This window comes from Rhinatrema bivittatum, chromosome 6, assembly GCF_901001135.1.
Source record: "Rhinatrema bivittatum chromosome 6, aRhiBiv1.1, whole genome shotgun sequence".
Classification (NCBI taxonomy): Eukaryota; Metazoa; Chordata; class Amphibia; order Gymnophiona; family Rhinatrematidae; genus Rhinatrema; species Rhinatrema bivittatum.
The window spans coordinates 122,876,649-122,892,728 of record NC_042620.1 but is presented as its reverse complement, the minus strand read 5'-3'; the positions used below and the strand labels follow the sequence as shown (position 1 = coordinate 122,892,728).

General features: G+C 45.0%; 1 protein-coding gene across 1 annotated transcript in view; it reads left to right on the top strand.

Moving 5' to 3' along the window:
• Nucleotides 1-11,197, top strand: part of PRKRA (protein activator of interferon induced protein kinase EIF2AK2) — a 96,310-nt gene extending 85,113 nt beyond the window's left edge. Inside the window, exons 7-8 of the mRNA XM_029605893.1 lie at nt 9,625-9,799; nt 10,448-11,197. Of these exons, the coding sequence (XP_029461753.1) occupies nt 9,625-9,799; nt 10,448-10,605 (333 nt within the window). The 3' untranslated portion in view covers nt 10,606-11,197. The remainder of the gene's footprint in view (nt 1-9,624; nt 9,800-10,447) is intronic.
• The last annotated feature ends 4,883 nt before the right edge of the window (nt 11,198-16,080 follow it).

The following is a 16,080-nucleotide window of genomic DNA, read 5'->3' as shown; positions in this document are numbered from 1 at the left end:
CCAAATAAAACCACTGGAGCCACTGTGTTTAGTGTCTAAATTAAGGTCTTTACTGTTGAAAATGGATGAAGGATGGCACAACAGATTTAATCCGCAGCACCACAGAATCTTTTACTTTTACAATCTCTTTCTCAATCTGTGCAGCAATGTCTTAACACCAGAGCCAGGGGAACTTCTACCCTCGAGGGCTTGGAAAAAAATAGTCCCCATGTGGGCAGGGTATCCTTTAAATGGGCAGATCACCCCTTCCAGCCGACCAAAGAAAAATACAAAAGTTACTGTCTGCACAGAGCGAGAAATCCCATCTCTCCCCAGGGGTCTGGAATCACCAGATGGGTGTCCTTCGTGATATTGGACTTTTCTTTACTCACGGATGATTTCCTGGACTTGTTTCTTTTACAGCGCCTTTATCTCATCTTTCTGGATCCCGGATGGGGAGGGATCCCCTGAAGCAGGCAGCTCTCTGTGCTTCAGTCAGGAAGGAAGGGCAGCCAGAACTTTCTCCTGGATCCTGAAATCAAATCCTTTCCCAATAACTGAATGTAAGACTGGAGTGTATCCTTGCAGCAGGTCACTGGCACCTCCTTCCTCATGGAGGGCGGGTCTTCCCCTAAACTGCACAGCCCCAGGCACAGGGTTCCCTGTGCCCTGAGCCCAAGAGGTGTACAGGCTCTCACAGGGCTCCTATCACTTAAAACATTAAGTCCAAAAAATATACCCGGAGGGAAAAATCCAAACCAGCCAGTGAGTGGACTGGAAAGGAAACCCCTCCTGTCCCTGGTCAGCACCACCAAGCAGGGCTTGCCTGGCTTCTCTTATTGGGCCTGAAACCAACTGAAAATAAGCTCCTAACTACCTCCTAACTTTGAGCAAACCTAGAGACAGCCTCCCTAGCTCTAGCCAGAGCACTGCTATAATGGTATTTCTCCCTAACAACTGTCCTGCACTAATCTAGCTTACACCCGAGAACCAGGACTTACTGGTAATGTGACCATAGGGTCTGCTTCATAAGAATTAGAAAGAAAAAAAAAAAAAGATTGCACAAGTTTTCACATCCTTTGACTCAGTACATGATGGAAGTTTCTTCTGCAGCAATAACAGCCATGACTCATTTAGAATAAGTATCTACCAGCTCTGCACAGCAAAATGGTGCATTTTTTACTCTTTTTTCTTAGTAGAATAGCTCAAACTAGCCAGGGAATAGTCTGTAGACTGCAGTCTTCAAGTCTCTCCACAGATTTATTTTTTTTTAATTGGATTTATGTGTGGGCTTTGATTGGGCCACTCTATTGTTGCTTTTGCTTTGTGCTTAGGATTATCGTCCTGCTGAAAAGTGAATCTTCTTTCCCGAACATGTTTCTTCAAGAATTTGCCTGTACTTTGTACCTGCCATCATTCCTTCAGTCTTCATAAGTCTTTGTCCCTGCTGCTGCAAAGCATTCCTACAACATAATGCTGCCAGCACCATGGGAGGGAGGGGGTGGTCTCTGTTTTGCCGGTTCCCGCCGATGGTTTGTGCTCCAGGGTGGGAACAGCAGCCATTTTGTGATCGTGGTGATGGGGTGTGCTGCATCAACCCTCCTCTGTTTGTTTTACCCCACAGGTATTATTTAGCATTGAGATCAAAAAGTTACACTTTGGTCTCATCAGAGTACAAAACGTCACCCACATACTTGCAGTGCTCCCTAAGTGTGTTGTGTGGGTTTTTCTGTTTTTTGGGGGGTTTTTTTTTGCAAATGCTATGCAACATATCATGTGACTTTCTTCAGCAGTGACTTCCTTTTTGTCACCCTCCCATGTAAGCCATGCTTGTGAAATCTTGAAATTGTTGAACAGTCAACATTTCCCCCAGTCTCAGTCAGAGACCTCCGTGTAGTTCTTTTAAAGTAACCTTAGGCCCCACTAGAATTTCCTTAATCCACGACTACTGACTTTGGTTAGGAATAGCCTGATCATGGCAGTGTCTTGGGGGTGGCAAACTGTTTCCACCTTACAATGATGGACCTGACAGTGGCCCAAAGAATATTCAAACACATTGAAAGTTTCTTACAGCCTTCTCCTAATCTGTACTTTTGAATAAAACTATCCTAGAGCTCTTTCGGCAGCAACTTATTTAGCATGTTTTGACCTTTCTTCCAATTGATATCACAGAACAGAAACAGCTTGATTCCTGATCCAGGAATATTCATATCTGCTCAGCTATTATGACTGGACACAGGTGGGCTCTGAACATGAGAAAATTTGGGTTTGGTATGATAAAGGGTGTGAAGACTTGTGCCAGGGTTGGCTAATTCTGTTCCTCGAGAGCCCCAAACAGGCCAGATTTTCAGAATATTCATAATTAATATGCATGAGGGATTTGCATACAGTGGCGGCAGTGTATGCAAATCTCTCATGCACATTCATGAGGATTAAGGGGCTTTCAGGGATTGGGGGATCTTTGATCCTTTCCTCCCTGAAGTTTTCCTCCTGCCATTTGCCTTCCCCTCCTCTCCTGGTCTGACATTTCATCCTGGAGCTTAGAGGAGTATATTTAAAAAAAAAAAAAAAACAAAACAAAACAGGACCATGTACAGGTTGACAGCAATAGTTTTCTTCCCGGCAGAGCGAGTCTTATCTTTCTCCCGGTCTGTGATTATACAGGGTAGGACAGTAGAGGACCACATGGCCATGTTGGCAGACTGAGGGAAGAGCTTTGCGTTACTCTTGTTTTATTGTTTAAAAAAAAAATAATTGGAACATGGAGCCTGTGGGAGGTGTTGACAGGAATCACTGCTTCAGCATAGCACGCTGGGAGGGAGGGGGGGGGGGGGGTTTTCTGTTTTGCCGGTTCCCGCTGATGGTTTGTGCTCCAGAATGGGAACAGCAGCCATTTTGTGATCGTGGTGATGGGATGCTGCATCAACCCTCCTCAGATTACCGCACTAATGGCAGCAGGGCTTATCCGCAGTACTACAGGTTGAGAGATCCCGAGGAGAGGATCAAATGTGCAAATCTGCAGCTCCTTGCAGACTCCTATGAGCTGCATTCCGTCTCCCGTGCTGCAGGAGGACAGTTTGCCATCGGTGATCTCAGCATTGTTCTGAGGGCCCACCTCAAACCCATTCACAAACAATTTTTTATCTCCTTCTATGGGATGAAAGGCAGAAGCATTAATGGAACGACTTGGTGCACTCCATTTTTTTGGGTTCACAGGGTAGAGCTTCTGCCAGAATGGCAGGGACGCGTGCTTCCTATGCAGAGAAAGAACTTGTACATTGGTACAAGATGATTATTCTCCTTTTTGGATATAAATTATTGGGCCAGTTCAGTTACGGTCTCTGTCTGGATGTCCGAGAGTATTTTATTCCCTTATTTTGATCTACCTACGTAAAGGTAGGAATTAGTCAAGCCCTCCCCTAGGGCAAGAAACTGTTCTAGTGTTATCTCCCTGCTGGGTACAGAAAGGAGAGGTACATAGGAAGACTAATGGCAGTTAAAGATTAAATGCTTCTCCCTTGTCTTCTGTTAAGGACAGTAACTGCCGCTTTGTGCAGGTTATACCCATGTCTTCTGCTCAGAGTAGTAACTGCTGCTCCATGCAAGTTACTATTATGTTTTCTGTTAAGGGTGATAATTACCTCTCTGTGCAAATTGCCCCTGACCTTAAGAAAAGCGTGGAATTGGCTTCTCTGGGCAGACTTTGCTATTGCCGTCTGTTGGTTTAGGGCTTGGGCATCATTATGGTCGAGGGCCCAAAGTGGAATTTGAGGGCCTGAAGATTGTGCATCCAGGTATGGTGTGGAAGAGCTCAAGGCCCTGCCAGCCTTGATGTTCTATGTTCTTGTGCTCATAAGGGTTCAAGATTTTTTGATTCTCTCTGGTTTGGTCTGAAAATGGAATATTGGTGATTATTGTCTTCTGGAGGGTAGACAGCTATCATTGCACAGTAAGCACGCTTAAAAAAAAAAAAAAATTAGGGAGGGGTTAATGAAGGGGCCTCTCCTCCCTTCCCCTTCAATGTGCTTCCTTGAGAGTATTTCTGGGGAGCAGATATTGTTCCTGTACTGCCTTGGCTAGGTTTTCTACATGCTTACAGTCTGGGAAGCTGGTAGGAAAGGATCCATCGGTACCTGCCCTGTAAGGCGATATGAGGAGATTTTGGAGGGGGGGAGGCAATAGATTTGTAGATGTGACTCCTAGTTTGTGCTAGGGAATACACATCTCTTGCTTCCAATGCCCAGTAGAGGTCAATGTTTGTTCATGGATGATTCGTTTCTGTAAGGGCACTGTTTTTCCTCTTGGTTACACAGAAGTTTATTCTTCCCAGTTTATTCCAGGTGATTTATCAGCACCTCCTGATATTGGTGGCTCTAGACTCTGTTTTCCTAGCATGTAGCAGATGGACTCAGAACCAATGGGTATAGTGTACTCCTGATAGCAGTTGGAGACAGATCAGATTTCAATCTGACGTCAGCCCTAGTACATGTACCCCTGCAGGAAGTGCAGCTCTTCAGTATTTTCCATCTCCATAGCAGTTAGGGACTCTATGCACGCTCGCACAGCGTTAGAGTAATTTCACCAAAGAAAACCAAAAGAATAAGAAGAAATCTTACCTCTACAGATGAGCCCCACTCTCCTGTGGTGACACCCATTGGGTCCTTCCCCCAGTTGAGAATTCCCGAGGTGATTTCTGCAATCCTTCAAAGGTAAGCCTCAGTCCGGCGGCCGAACCTCAGCAGGGACCTAGCCCCCGACATTGGGTGAGGCTGAGAGGCAGTGGGTGCAACCTCGAGCGCGGCGGTGAAGGTATTTTTCCTTTCCCCCTACAGCCGGAGACCACCCGGAACGAGACTGGGAAGCACCAAGACACAAGGTAAGGTAAAAATCTAATTAAAAGTCTCAGGTCCCCGAAGCTCGGAGTCGCACAGGTCGCCAGCCGGGACCAGTACCACCGGGTTGATCTGCCCTAGCAGAACTAGACCCCGATTAATCCGAGGGTCCTTCCACGTGGAGACGAGGTGGTTGCCATATTGTCCACGTGGTCACCGTCACCATTTTGATCTGTGCACAGAGGCGAGCCGTGCGCACAGATGGCGCACGTAACCTCGCGCTTACTGTGCCAGGCGCACAGCTCGATCTTTGCGCACAACAGCATGCACATCTCCCTGAGTGTGCAACAAACCTACGCGCACAACTCCGACACACCGGAGCGCACAACTGTATTTTACGCGCACAAGCCATGGCACCACCGGAAAAGAAACTCAAGGCTCAGGGCCTTTGCCCAGCATGCCACATTAGAGCTGCACAGCATGAGGAGGCCACGGCCCTGTGTATACAGTGTGAAGAGGCTCTAGGGGATCCAACTCATGGCCCACCCCAGCCGGTACCGGGTTCCAGCCTCTCGAACAGTACGCCGGACCAAGCATTGCACAGCGGGACCCCCCCCCCTCAAACGGGACTCCCCAGGGACACGGCGCCCCTTAGTCTAGACCCAGCATCTATCTCCTGGGTGGAATTCCTCAAAGGTCTGCATACCTTCGTCCACATGCAACCGGAGCCTCCTATAATACGGCCACAAGCTCCACCAGAGGACCTCAACATCCCGGGACCCTCTATGCCCAGGGAAGTGATCCCACCTTCCAGAAGCCCCACCTTCAGGGACACTGACAACTCGGATGAGAATTCAGAACCCCTGGAGAAAGGGGAACTCCCTCCGGGGACAGAGCCCCACCGAACCACGAGACGCTTCTTCACCAAGGACGAACTTCCAGACCTGGTCACACAGAGCTTGAAAGAGCTTGCTATCCCGGGCACAAGTGCCTTGGGGGAACCTAAGACGAATCCCCTGCTAGAGGGACTCCGTCAGACCTCCCGTCATTTCCTGCTATTACAAGCCATCCAGCAACTAATTGACCTTGAATGGGATGCCCCGGAAACTATGTTCAAAGGAGGGCGTGCTCTGGCAGCCATGTACCCTCTAGACCCAGCCACCAAAGATCTCCTGGCAAGTCCGAAAATGGATGCCATGGTCTGCGTGGTCTTGAGGCGCACTACTATCCCGGTGGAGGGAGGAGCAGCACTCAAGGATGCTCAAGACAGACGTCTGGAATCTATCCTCAAACAGTCCTTTGACGTCTCCGCTATGTCTTTACAGATCGCGGCCTGCTGTGCTGTGGAGACATGCGCCTGCTTATCACAGACCAGGAACAACACTCCTGGGGAAGCCCTGGAGCCAGCAGTATCATTTCTCGCAGATGCTGCTTCTGACTGGTGCACACTGCAGCTAGAGGAATGTCATCCACCGTGGCAGCCAGAAGACAACTCTGGCTCCAAAACTGGTCAGCTGACGCATCCTCCAAAACGAGACTCACAAGGATGCCCTTCAAGGGAACCCTCCTGTTCGGAAGCAAACTAGAGAAACTAGCCAACAAATGGGGCAAGTCCCCACTGCTGCGGTTGCCGGAGGACAAGAATAAGAGAAACCAGCGATCCTTCCCCCGAACTTCCAGGGGCAGAGGATCACAGCGCTTCAACCCATATAGAAGCACATATCAAGCGGCCCACCCCGCAGGACGAAGCCAGTCCTTTCGGAACAAGCACAACAAATGGGGAGCCAGCTCAGGCCCAGGCCCCAGCCTCACCCCACAATGAAAATCAGCCGACCCGTCCAAAGGTAGAAGCCAAAGGGGCAGACTTGCCCTATTCTACCAAAGATGGGTCGAGATAACTTCGGACAAGTGAGTCCTATCCATCATTCGAGAGGGATATTACCTGGATTTCCACCACCTCCCTCCGGACAAGTTTGTGGAATCCCCCTGCCATGACCCTTCCAAGAGGAGGAAGCTACACTGACCAGATTGCTAGCCCTAGAGGCTATAACACCGGTGCCTCCACAACAAATAAATACTGGACATTATTCCATCTATTTTATCGTCCCCAAGAAAGAAGGAATGTTCAGGCCCATCCTGGACCTCAAGGCAGTCAACCGTCTCCTGAAGATTCCTCGCTTCCGCATGGAAACCCTGCGCGCAGTAATAAGGGCGATACAACCAGGAGAGTTCCTTACATCCCTGGATCTGTCGGAAGCCTACCTACACATTCCAATCCATCAAGAGCATAAGCGTTTTCTACACTTCTCGATCCTGGACCGTCACTACCAGTTCCGGGCACTACCATTCGGGTTAGCCACTGCACCCCCGGACGTTCACCAAGATCATAGTGGTGGTGACAGCAACACTGAGGAAGGAAGGAATCCGCGTACACCCTTATCTAGACGATTGGCTGATCAGGGCGAAATCCCCAGAGGAAAGCCACCAGGCAACCAACAGAGTCAAAACTCTACTGGAGAGCCTTGGGTGGGTGGTCAACACAAACAAGAGCTGTCTGCAGCTCTCTCAATCTCTAGAATACTTGGGAGTCCGGTTCGCCACCAAACAAGCCAAGGTCATCCTGACACTGACAAGGAGATCAAAACTGATGACCCAGTTACGAACCCTGTTGAGTGAACTTTGCCCCACAGCATGGGACTACCTTCAAGTCCTTGGCCTCATGGCATCCACACTGGAAGTAGTGCCATGGGCAAGAGCTCACATTTATTTATTTTATTTATTTAGGATTTTTATATACCGACATTCTCAATACAAGTATCGAATCAGGTCGGTTTACATATAACAAAACTTTCGCACAAAAGGCGTTACATGGAACAGCGTTTCTTAACATATAACGTATAACATATAGCATATAACCTGTAACATATAGATATTAATAATAAATTAAATATTACATAGATAATAATAATAGTAACTCTCACATAAGACCCCTACAACGCTCACTACTATCACGATGGAATCTACTGTCCCAGAACTACACCGTACGTCTTCAGTTCCCGGACAGAGTTCGGACCCAACTATGGTGGTGGCTACAAGAAGGCCATCTGAGTCAGGGAACGAGACTATCCTCACCAACCTGGATCCTGCTCACCACGGATGCCAGCCTACGAGGATGGTGAGCACACTGCCAGGAGCTAACCGCTCAAGGGCAATGGAACAAAAGAGTCGGGATGGAACATCAATTGCCTAGAAGCCCGGGCAGTCAGACTAGCCTGTCTACAGTTTGGTCACGGACTCCGAGACAAATCAGTCAGAGTAGTGTCTGACAATGCCACAACAGTGGCCTACATCAACCGTCAAGGAGGAACCAGAAGCCAACAAGTGTCTCTGGAAATAGACCCCCTAATGTCATAGGCAGAAGCAAATCTTCAAGAGATCTCGGCCATCCACATTGCCGGGAAAGACAACGTCGCTGTGGAAAGTCTAGACCCAGGAGAATGGAGGCTGTCAACCACAGCATTCCAATTGATAGTAAACCTTTGGGGAACACCAACCATGGACCTTCTGGCAAATTGGTCCAACGCCCAAGTGCCCAGTTTCTTCAGCCACAGGCAGGAACCCCAGTCCCAGGGAATCGATATCCTGGTACAGACCTGGCCACAGGAGACTCTGTTATACGCCTTCCCGCCGTGGCCCCTATTGGGCGCAATCATCCACAAGATAGAACACCACAGGGGACCAGTACTTCTAGTGGCCCTGGACTGGCCAAGAAGACCATGGTACGCAGGCATGCGAAGACTGCTGACAGGGAGCCCCCTCCCACTACCTCCACACAGAGACCTGCTCCAACAGGGACCGATCCTCCATGAGGATCCAGCTCAATTCTCTCTTACGGTCTGGACATTGAGAGGACTCTCCTGAGGAAGAGCGGATACTCGGGGGCAGTAATCGACAACCTACTCCGAGCACGCAAGTTCTCCACATCCCTAACATACATAAGGATTTGGAGAGTATTCGAAGCCTGCTGCGAGGACCGCGACATCATACCGTGCTCAGTCAAAATTCCTGCGATTTTGGAATTCCTGCAAAACGGACTACAGAAGGGATTATCTCTCAACTCCATCAAGGTACAGGTGGCCGTATTAATACAGGAAGGACATAGAAGAAGGTGGATTTCTCTGATGTGGGTAAGTGTGGGAGATAGGTTTCCCTATGTTCCCTAGAGTTCCATTGCCTGTTTAGATTTATTGCTATTGTGTAAATAAAACTCATCTTCGTTTGTTTATTTTAATCTTTCAATTGTCCTTTGTTTAGCTTTTGTAGAATTTACTGGCAGGCTGATATCAGCGCAGAGTTATATGAGAAGTGTCATCAGTGAGTTTTTGGTCTCTGTCTCCATCTGCTGGTTGGAGTGCATAACCCACTTGTGTGGACCAACCTGACTGTACTTGAGGAAAGTCAATTATCAGGTAAGTAGTAATTGCACCTTTAATGCATTTTGACTTTATTTGGGATGACTGTATATAAAATAACTAACTCATTTGTATTTTTTAAATTGCAGAGTTTTAAACTTACAAGGGTATGATGACTTTTACAAGGCACTGTAGCTGGGGGAGTTTGGGCACTACAGTTTCTAAGAAATCCATTTGACTCTGTTCTGTAGGAAGCATTCTTGATGACCTAACTTGATGATTTTTTTTTTAATCTAAAAAGACCTTACCCACAAATTGCTTGTGGGCGCTTCTTTGTTTGACCATTAAATAGACAGGATAAATAGGTATGTACTATATTTTAACATTTTTATTTGTTTTAGACAGATATTATAGGAAATAACAAGGGATGTACATGGGATTCCCTCAAGAATTCAGCTGGTGAAAAAATAACATTGCTGAAAAGAAGCTCGCTCAGTATTCCTAACTCTGACTATGCCAAAATGCTTGGCGAAGTAGCAGAAGAACAAGAATTTGCAGTAACATATTTAGATATAGGTATGATGCTGTCACTTATCTATGCCATTAAACTCATTTTTAGAACATAAGTATATTAATGCCAAGTATCATTTTTTTGATTGGTATTTAGTTGTGAATAGAAGACACTGCTGCAATCAGCGTGTCCCTTAGAAATTTAGAATAAATGTTTTAAATATTTTCTGTAGGTGGCCCTTATTCTTCTTTTCTTGACTAAAATCTTTAAAAATCATCAGGGATTTTGATAATTTTGATCCATATGTGTAGGTAGTGAAATGTGTACTCCACTAAAAATGAAATGTCAAGATTGGAAAAGTTGCTTATTGATTTTATAGTTGTCAAGGGAAAAAGAAGAAAAGTTTACTTTCCTGTCTTCAAATTCAAAGAGGAACAAGCGCTTTAAAAAAAAACCCCTCAAATATAAGATAAAAGGATTTCAATTAAAAGGATAGCTACAGTATGACTTAAAATTAGAGCAAACATTTATCATTGGTTTCTTGAGTGAAAAGCCAACTTCCTTCAGGATTTATTTATTTTTTTTTTAATTCTGATATGGCAGATGAAAGTCTAATTACCTTAATTTTGCTGTTTGGATCATCTCTCCTGTTTCTGTAACTTGGAAGAGGCTGTGGTGCAAGTTCTTACTATTCCATTTCTGTCTTCTTACAGAAGAACTGAGTGTAAATGGACAGTACCAATGTCTGGCTGAACTTTCAACAAATCCTGTCACCATATGCCATGGAATGGGGATCTCCTGTGGCAATGCCCATAATGATGCTGCCCACAATGCACTACAATATTTAAAGATCATGACTGCAAGAATATAGACTGAAGACAACACTTTCTAATGACAGCATTAAAAAGCTATGTTTTACCTGGGCTGTAGCTAGAGTTTTTGTGATATTCTTATGTCTGCTTACACAAAAATCTGTCCAGATTTAATGACACAATACCCCACAGAATATTTAAATTTGCTATCTTAGCTTTTCATTTTTGGATGGATTTACTGTCACTAAATTTCCTAACAGTAACTCTAAGCACTCAAGAAATAAGTACAACTTGCTGATCCTTGAATTTTCCCTTATCTAAATCTGTGTAGATGGTGGTATGGAAGTGATAAAGGCATTTTATATACCAAAGGTACAAAAGAGAAGAAAAACCCATACCAACAGATAAATAATTTGAAAGAAGTCTTGCATTGCTGTTAGACTGAGAACCTTATTTTTGGCATAGCTTTAAAAATGGACATGACCTTTTATTTCCTTTTTTTTTGTGCTTTTCCTTTTTTTTTAAATATGTGAATATGGCCTTTTAAAAATCATGAAATTTTAAAGAGAACTAGATCCTACAGAAAAATTACATACATTTTGCACAAAGAAATAATTGTTAGCAGTCCTTTTAATAAATTGTTTTTAAGGATAGTCCTTGTGATTTGTATTTGTCAGTGTTTCCACATTAAATATGTTGAGGATAACTTTCAAACAACTCTGTTTGCCCCATATACATGCATATATGGCCATGCAGAGATCTACTACAGTATTTTATAATCTGCACAAATGATAAAATATGCATATGTATGGTTACGAGAAATACCTGCAATGCACTGTGCATACTTATTTCAATGCATTGAAAGCATATATTTAGCTATTTTATAAACATTTATGAATATATTTTACATATGAAAAAATACAACTTGCTCACATAAAACTCTGATTTATGCATGCAAATCAGTATATTTTAATGCATTGGTGCATAATTAAAATCGCCAGTTTTCTTGACTCCTCTACCAATTCACCCAGTCCTTCTCCAGGTCATAGAGACCCTCCTAGTTTTTCAGGCTGAATTCTCCCCAGTTCACACAACTTCCCACCCATCCAATTCTTGACAACAGACTAGTCTGATATCAATTATACTAGATAATTAGCAGGTATAAAATTGTGTGAATAAGTTATCACATGTAATTGCATAAATAAGAACATAAAAAATTGCCATACTGGGTCAGTCTAAGTGTCCATCAAGCCCAGCATTCTGTTTCCAACAGTGGCCAATCCAGGCTACAAGTATCTGGCAAGTAACATAACACTAAGTAGATCCCATGCTACTGATGACAGTAATAGCAGTGGGTATTCTCTAAGACAACTAGATTAATAGCAATTAATGGACTTCTCCTCCAAGAACTTATCCAAATCTTTTTTTAAACAGCTGCACTAACCATATCCTCTGGCAACATAACCCAGAGCTTAATTGTGCATTGAGTGAAAAAATTTTCTCTAATTAGTTTTAAATGTGCTACTTGCTAACTTCATGGAGTGCTCCCTAGTCCTTCTATTATCTGAAAGAGTAAATAATCGATTCACCTTTACCCATTCTAGACCTCTCATGATTCTAAAGACCTCTATCATATCCCCCCTCAGCTGTCTCTTCTCCAAGCTGAACAGCCCTAACCTCATTAGCCTTTCCTCATAGGGGAGCTGTTCCATCCCCTTTAAAGTTTGGTCGCCCTTCTCTATCACAACTATATCTTTTTTGAGATGCAGCAACTAGAATTGAAAAACAGTACTCAAGGTACAGTCTCACCATGGAGCGATAGAGGCATTATGACATTTTCCATTTTATTCACCATTCCCTTCCTAATAATTCCTATCATTCTGTTTGCTTTTTTGACTGCCGCAGCACACTGAGCTGACTATTTCAATGTATTATCTATTATGATACCTAGATCTTTTTCCTAAGTAGTAGCTCCTAATATGGAACCTAACATTGTGTAACTACAGTATGGGTTATTTTTCCCCATATACATCACCTTGCACTTGTCCATATTAAATTTCATCTGCCATTTGGATGCCCAATTTTCCAGTCTCGCAAGGTCCTCCTGCAATTCATCACAATCCGCTTTGATTTAACTACTCTGAATAATTTTGTATCATCTGCAAATTTGATTACCTCACTCATCATATTCCTTTCCAGATCATTTATAAATACATTCAAAAGCACCCACCCAATACAGATCCCTGAGGCTCCACTGTTTACTATTTTCCACTGAGAAAATTGACCTTTTAATCCTAATCTGTTTCCTGTCTTTTAACCAGATTGAAATCCATGAAAGGACACCGCCTCCTATCCTATGACTTTTTAGTTTCCTTAGAAGCCTCTCATGAGGGACTTTGTCAAATGCCTTCTGAAAATCCAAATACTCTATGGGGCGGATTTTCAAAGGCCCGCGCGCGCCAATTTTGCATTGGCCGCCGGCACGCGTAAAGCCCCAGGACGCGCGTAAGTCCCAGGGCTTTTGTAAGGGGGCATGTTGGGGGCGTGTCAGGGGCGGGGCCTACTGATGTGGCGTTTCGGGGGCGGGCCGTGGCGTTTCGGGGGCGGGCCCAGGGACGTGGCGCCGGCCTGGGGGTGTGGTCGAGGCCTCCGGACCAGCCCCCGGGACCGGAGGACGGAGCGGGGCTGCCGGCCGACGCGTGCAAAGTTACGCCTGCTTCCAGCAGGCGTAACTTTGCCGACAAAGGTAAGGGGGGGGTTAGGGAGGGGAAGGTGCGGGGAGGGCGAAGGAAAGTTCCCTCCGAGGCCACTCCGAAATCGGAGCGGCCTTGGAGGGAATGGAGGCAGGCTGCGCGGCTCGGCGCGCGCAGGCTGCCGATTTTGCGCAGCCTTGCGCGTGCCGACCCCAGATTTTATAAGATACGTGCGGCTACGCGCGTATCTTATAAAATCAGGCGTACTTTTTAAAATCTGCCCCTATATCTACTACATGGGAATGAAGAGAAGAGCCATGGGGGGTGACTTGCTGGAATGGTGATGGCTACTTCCTGGCAATTACTACCTTTACTCAATAAGCATTCACACGGTTAATTCAACTCCAGCATTGCTCTCTGCTTCAATGGCAAAGGGAAATGTGGAAAAGAGGATTTGCATTCAGACAACAACCAACAAGGACTGAACTACACAGTCTAGGTAAACAAATAAGCATGGGGGTAGCTTGCTTATTGCGGCGGTTTCTACCCTAAACCAATTAAGCCTGATACTTCACTTTGAATGCTTATACAGCGTTGCTCTCTGCTTCAACGGCAGGGGGAAATGTGGAAAAGAGGATTTACATTCAGATGACATCAACAAGGCATTGATCTGTGCAGTCTAGGTAAACAAGCATGGAGGTAACTTGCTTGATGTGGCGGTTACTACCCTTAACCATTAAGCCTTATGATTTACCATTGATGCAACTCCAACATTACTCTCTCCATTAACGGCAGGGGGTGGCAGGAAATTTGAATCAAACAGTTACCAACAAGGGCCCTAAACTTGGTGGTCGATGAAACAGATAAATATGGGAAAATAAGTGTGGGAGCTTGCTGGGCAGACTGGATGGGCCGTTTGGTCTTTTTCTGCCATCATTTCTATGTTTCTATGTTACTGGCTCACCTTTATTCACATGTTTATTAACCTCTTCAAAAAAAAATGAAGTAGATTTGTGAGGCAAGACTTGCCTTGGGTAAATCCATGCTGACCTTGTTCCATTAAACCATGGCTTTCTATATGCTCTAAGATTTTGATCGTTAGAATAGTTTCCACTATTTTTCCTGGCACTGACGTCAGGCTCACTGTTCTATAGTTTCCTGGGTCCCCCCGGAGCCCTTTTTAAATATTGGGGTTCCATTGGCCTTTTATTATTCAAAGGGCCTTTAACCTTTTTCAAGGCAGAAAAAGTAGAGCTTTCAGCTGGCTAAGGTTAGTCATACAGGTTATGATTTAAAAACCAAAATAGAAAAAGGAAAGGGAAAAGATACTTTGTATTGGGAATGGTTTTCTAAGGCGAGGGGAGAATTTCTGAGGATTGCCATGTGCCAGTTCCCATGTCCGAGACCATTAAAAGGCAGCAGTGTCTGACAGCACATAGGGTTCAGCTTGCAAATGATAAAACAGAGTGTGTCAATCGGAGCAAGCTTACAATCTGTGGTCTTACTACCCTGAACCTAGTGCATAAGTTTATTTTAAACTCACAAGGACAGTCCCAGAGAGAGAAGCTAACAGCAGTTTCTTCCGTTGTGTTTAGAATGCTGCTAGCTTGAGAACTCGCGAGCAGTTATAGGCTCTGCCCAGCCACACAAATGATTATTGCCAGCAGTCCTGCCTCTGGGGCGTTTTCTCCCCCAGATCCTTAGGATTCCTAAACAAAGCCTTTCAGCCTTTAAAGAAAACAAATTAATTCTGAGCAATAGGAGGTCTCAATAACCCATCTTTTTCACTAAGTTGAAATTTAGGTATGAAAAATTCTGCCAACTGAGATTGAGTTGGGAGAGGGATCCAGAAGGCACACTATGCAGACCTGGAGATTAAACTACTTTCAGAATGGACCTTCCCCACAGGTAAAGTAAGGTCTGTTTTAAGATACAGGTTGCTGCCAGATTCTCACCACTGAGCAGGAAATTATCTATGCTTGTGGAAGGAGGTGCTACATTGTAAGGAATTATGTTTCACTTTGTTTTCCATCAACTATCGGTGTGGATGGCATCTGCACTAGTAGGGTGGAAAGAGCTCTATTAAGCAGATATCTGCAGCTTTTTGATGGAGGATATGTGAGGTTCCATATTAGGAGTTACCATCCAGGAAAAATATCTGGGTGTCCTAGCTGATATTAAATTTAAATCATTGGCTCAGTGTGCTGGGGTGGTCAAAAAAGCAAACAATGTTAAGAATTGAAGTGAATGACAAATAAAATGGAGAATGACATAATGCCTCTGTATCACGCCATGGTGAGACCACATCTAGATGATGATAATGAGGAGGAGCCACATGAGAAGGAATTGCGGAGTATACAACACCAGACTCAAAAGCAGGCTCTATAGGAAAGAAACACTCTGATACACAGATATTTTAAGTGGTGAAGGTGCATTTATTTACAATGTGTGCAAAGATGATTTAGAAAGTGAAGGTGATTTATTTACATGGAGGGCTCAATGTGGTGATGATGATTTAAAATCAAACATTTCTGGCCTTCCTTGGCCAGCCTCTTTTTTGGGGTTTGGGAGCGCTCTGTTCCCTTGGCCTAGCCCAATCTGATGCTCTTCCATAGTGGTGTCATATCACAGCTTAGACTGCCCTTGGAGAGCTGAGGACCTGAGAGCAGTGGCACATCGGCATAGCTGCTGGAGGGCTGGGAGGCAGCCTAAAAGATGGGCCAGCAGCAGTGGTGGACCTATCCTCACCAGCCACCTGTGCCATTGGAGAGGGGGGAGCATCTGTCTGTGGTGGTGATGCTGCTGGGTGCATCACTGCAGGTGATGGTAGTGGTATTATGG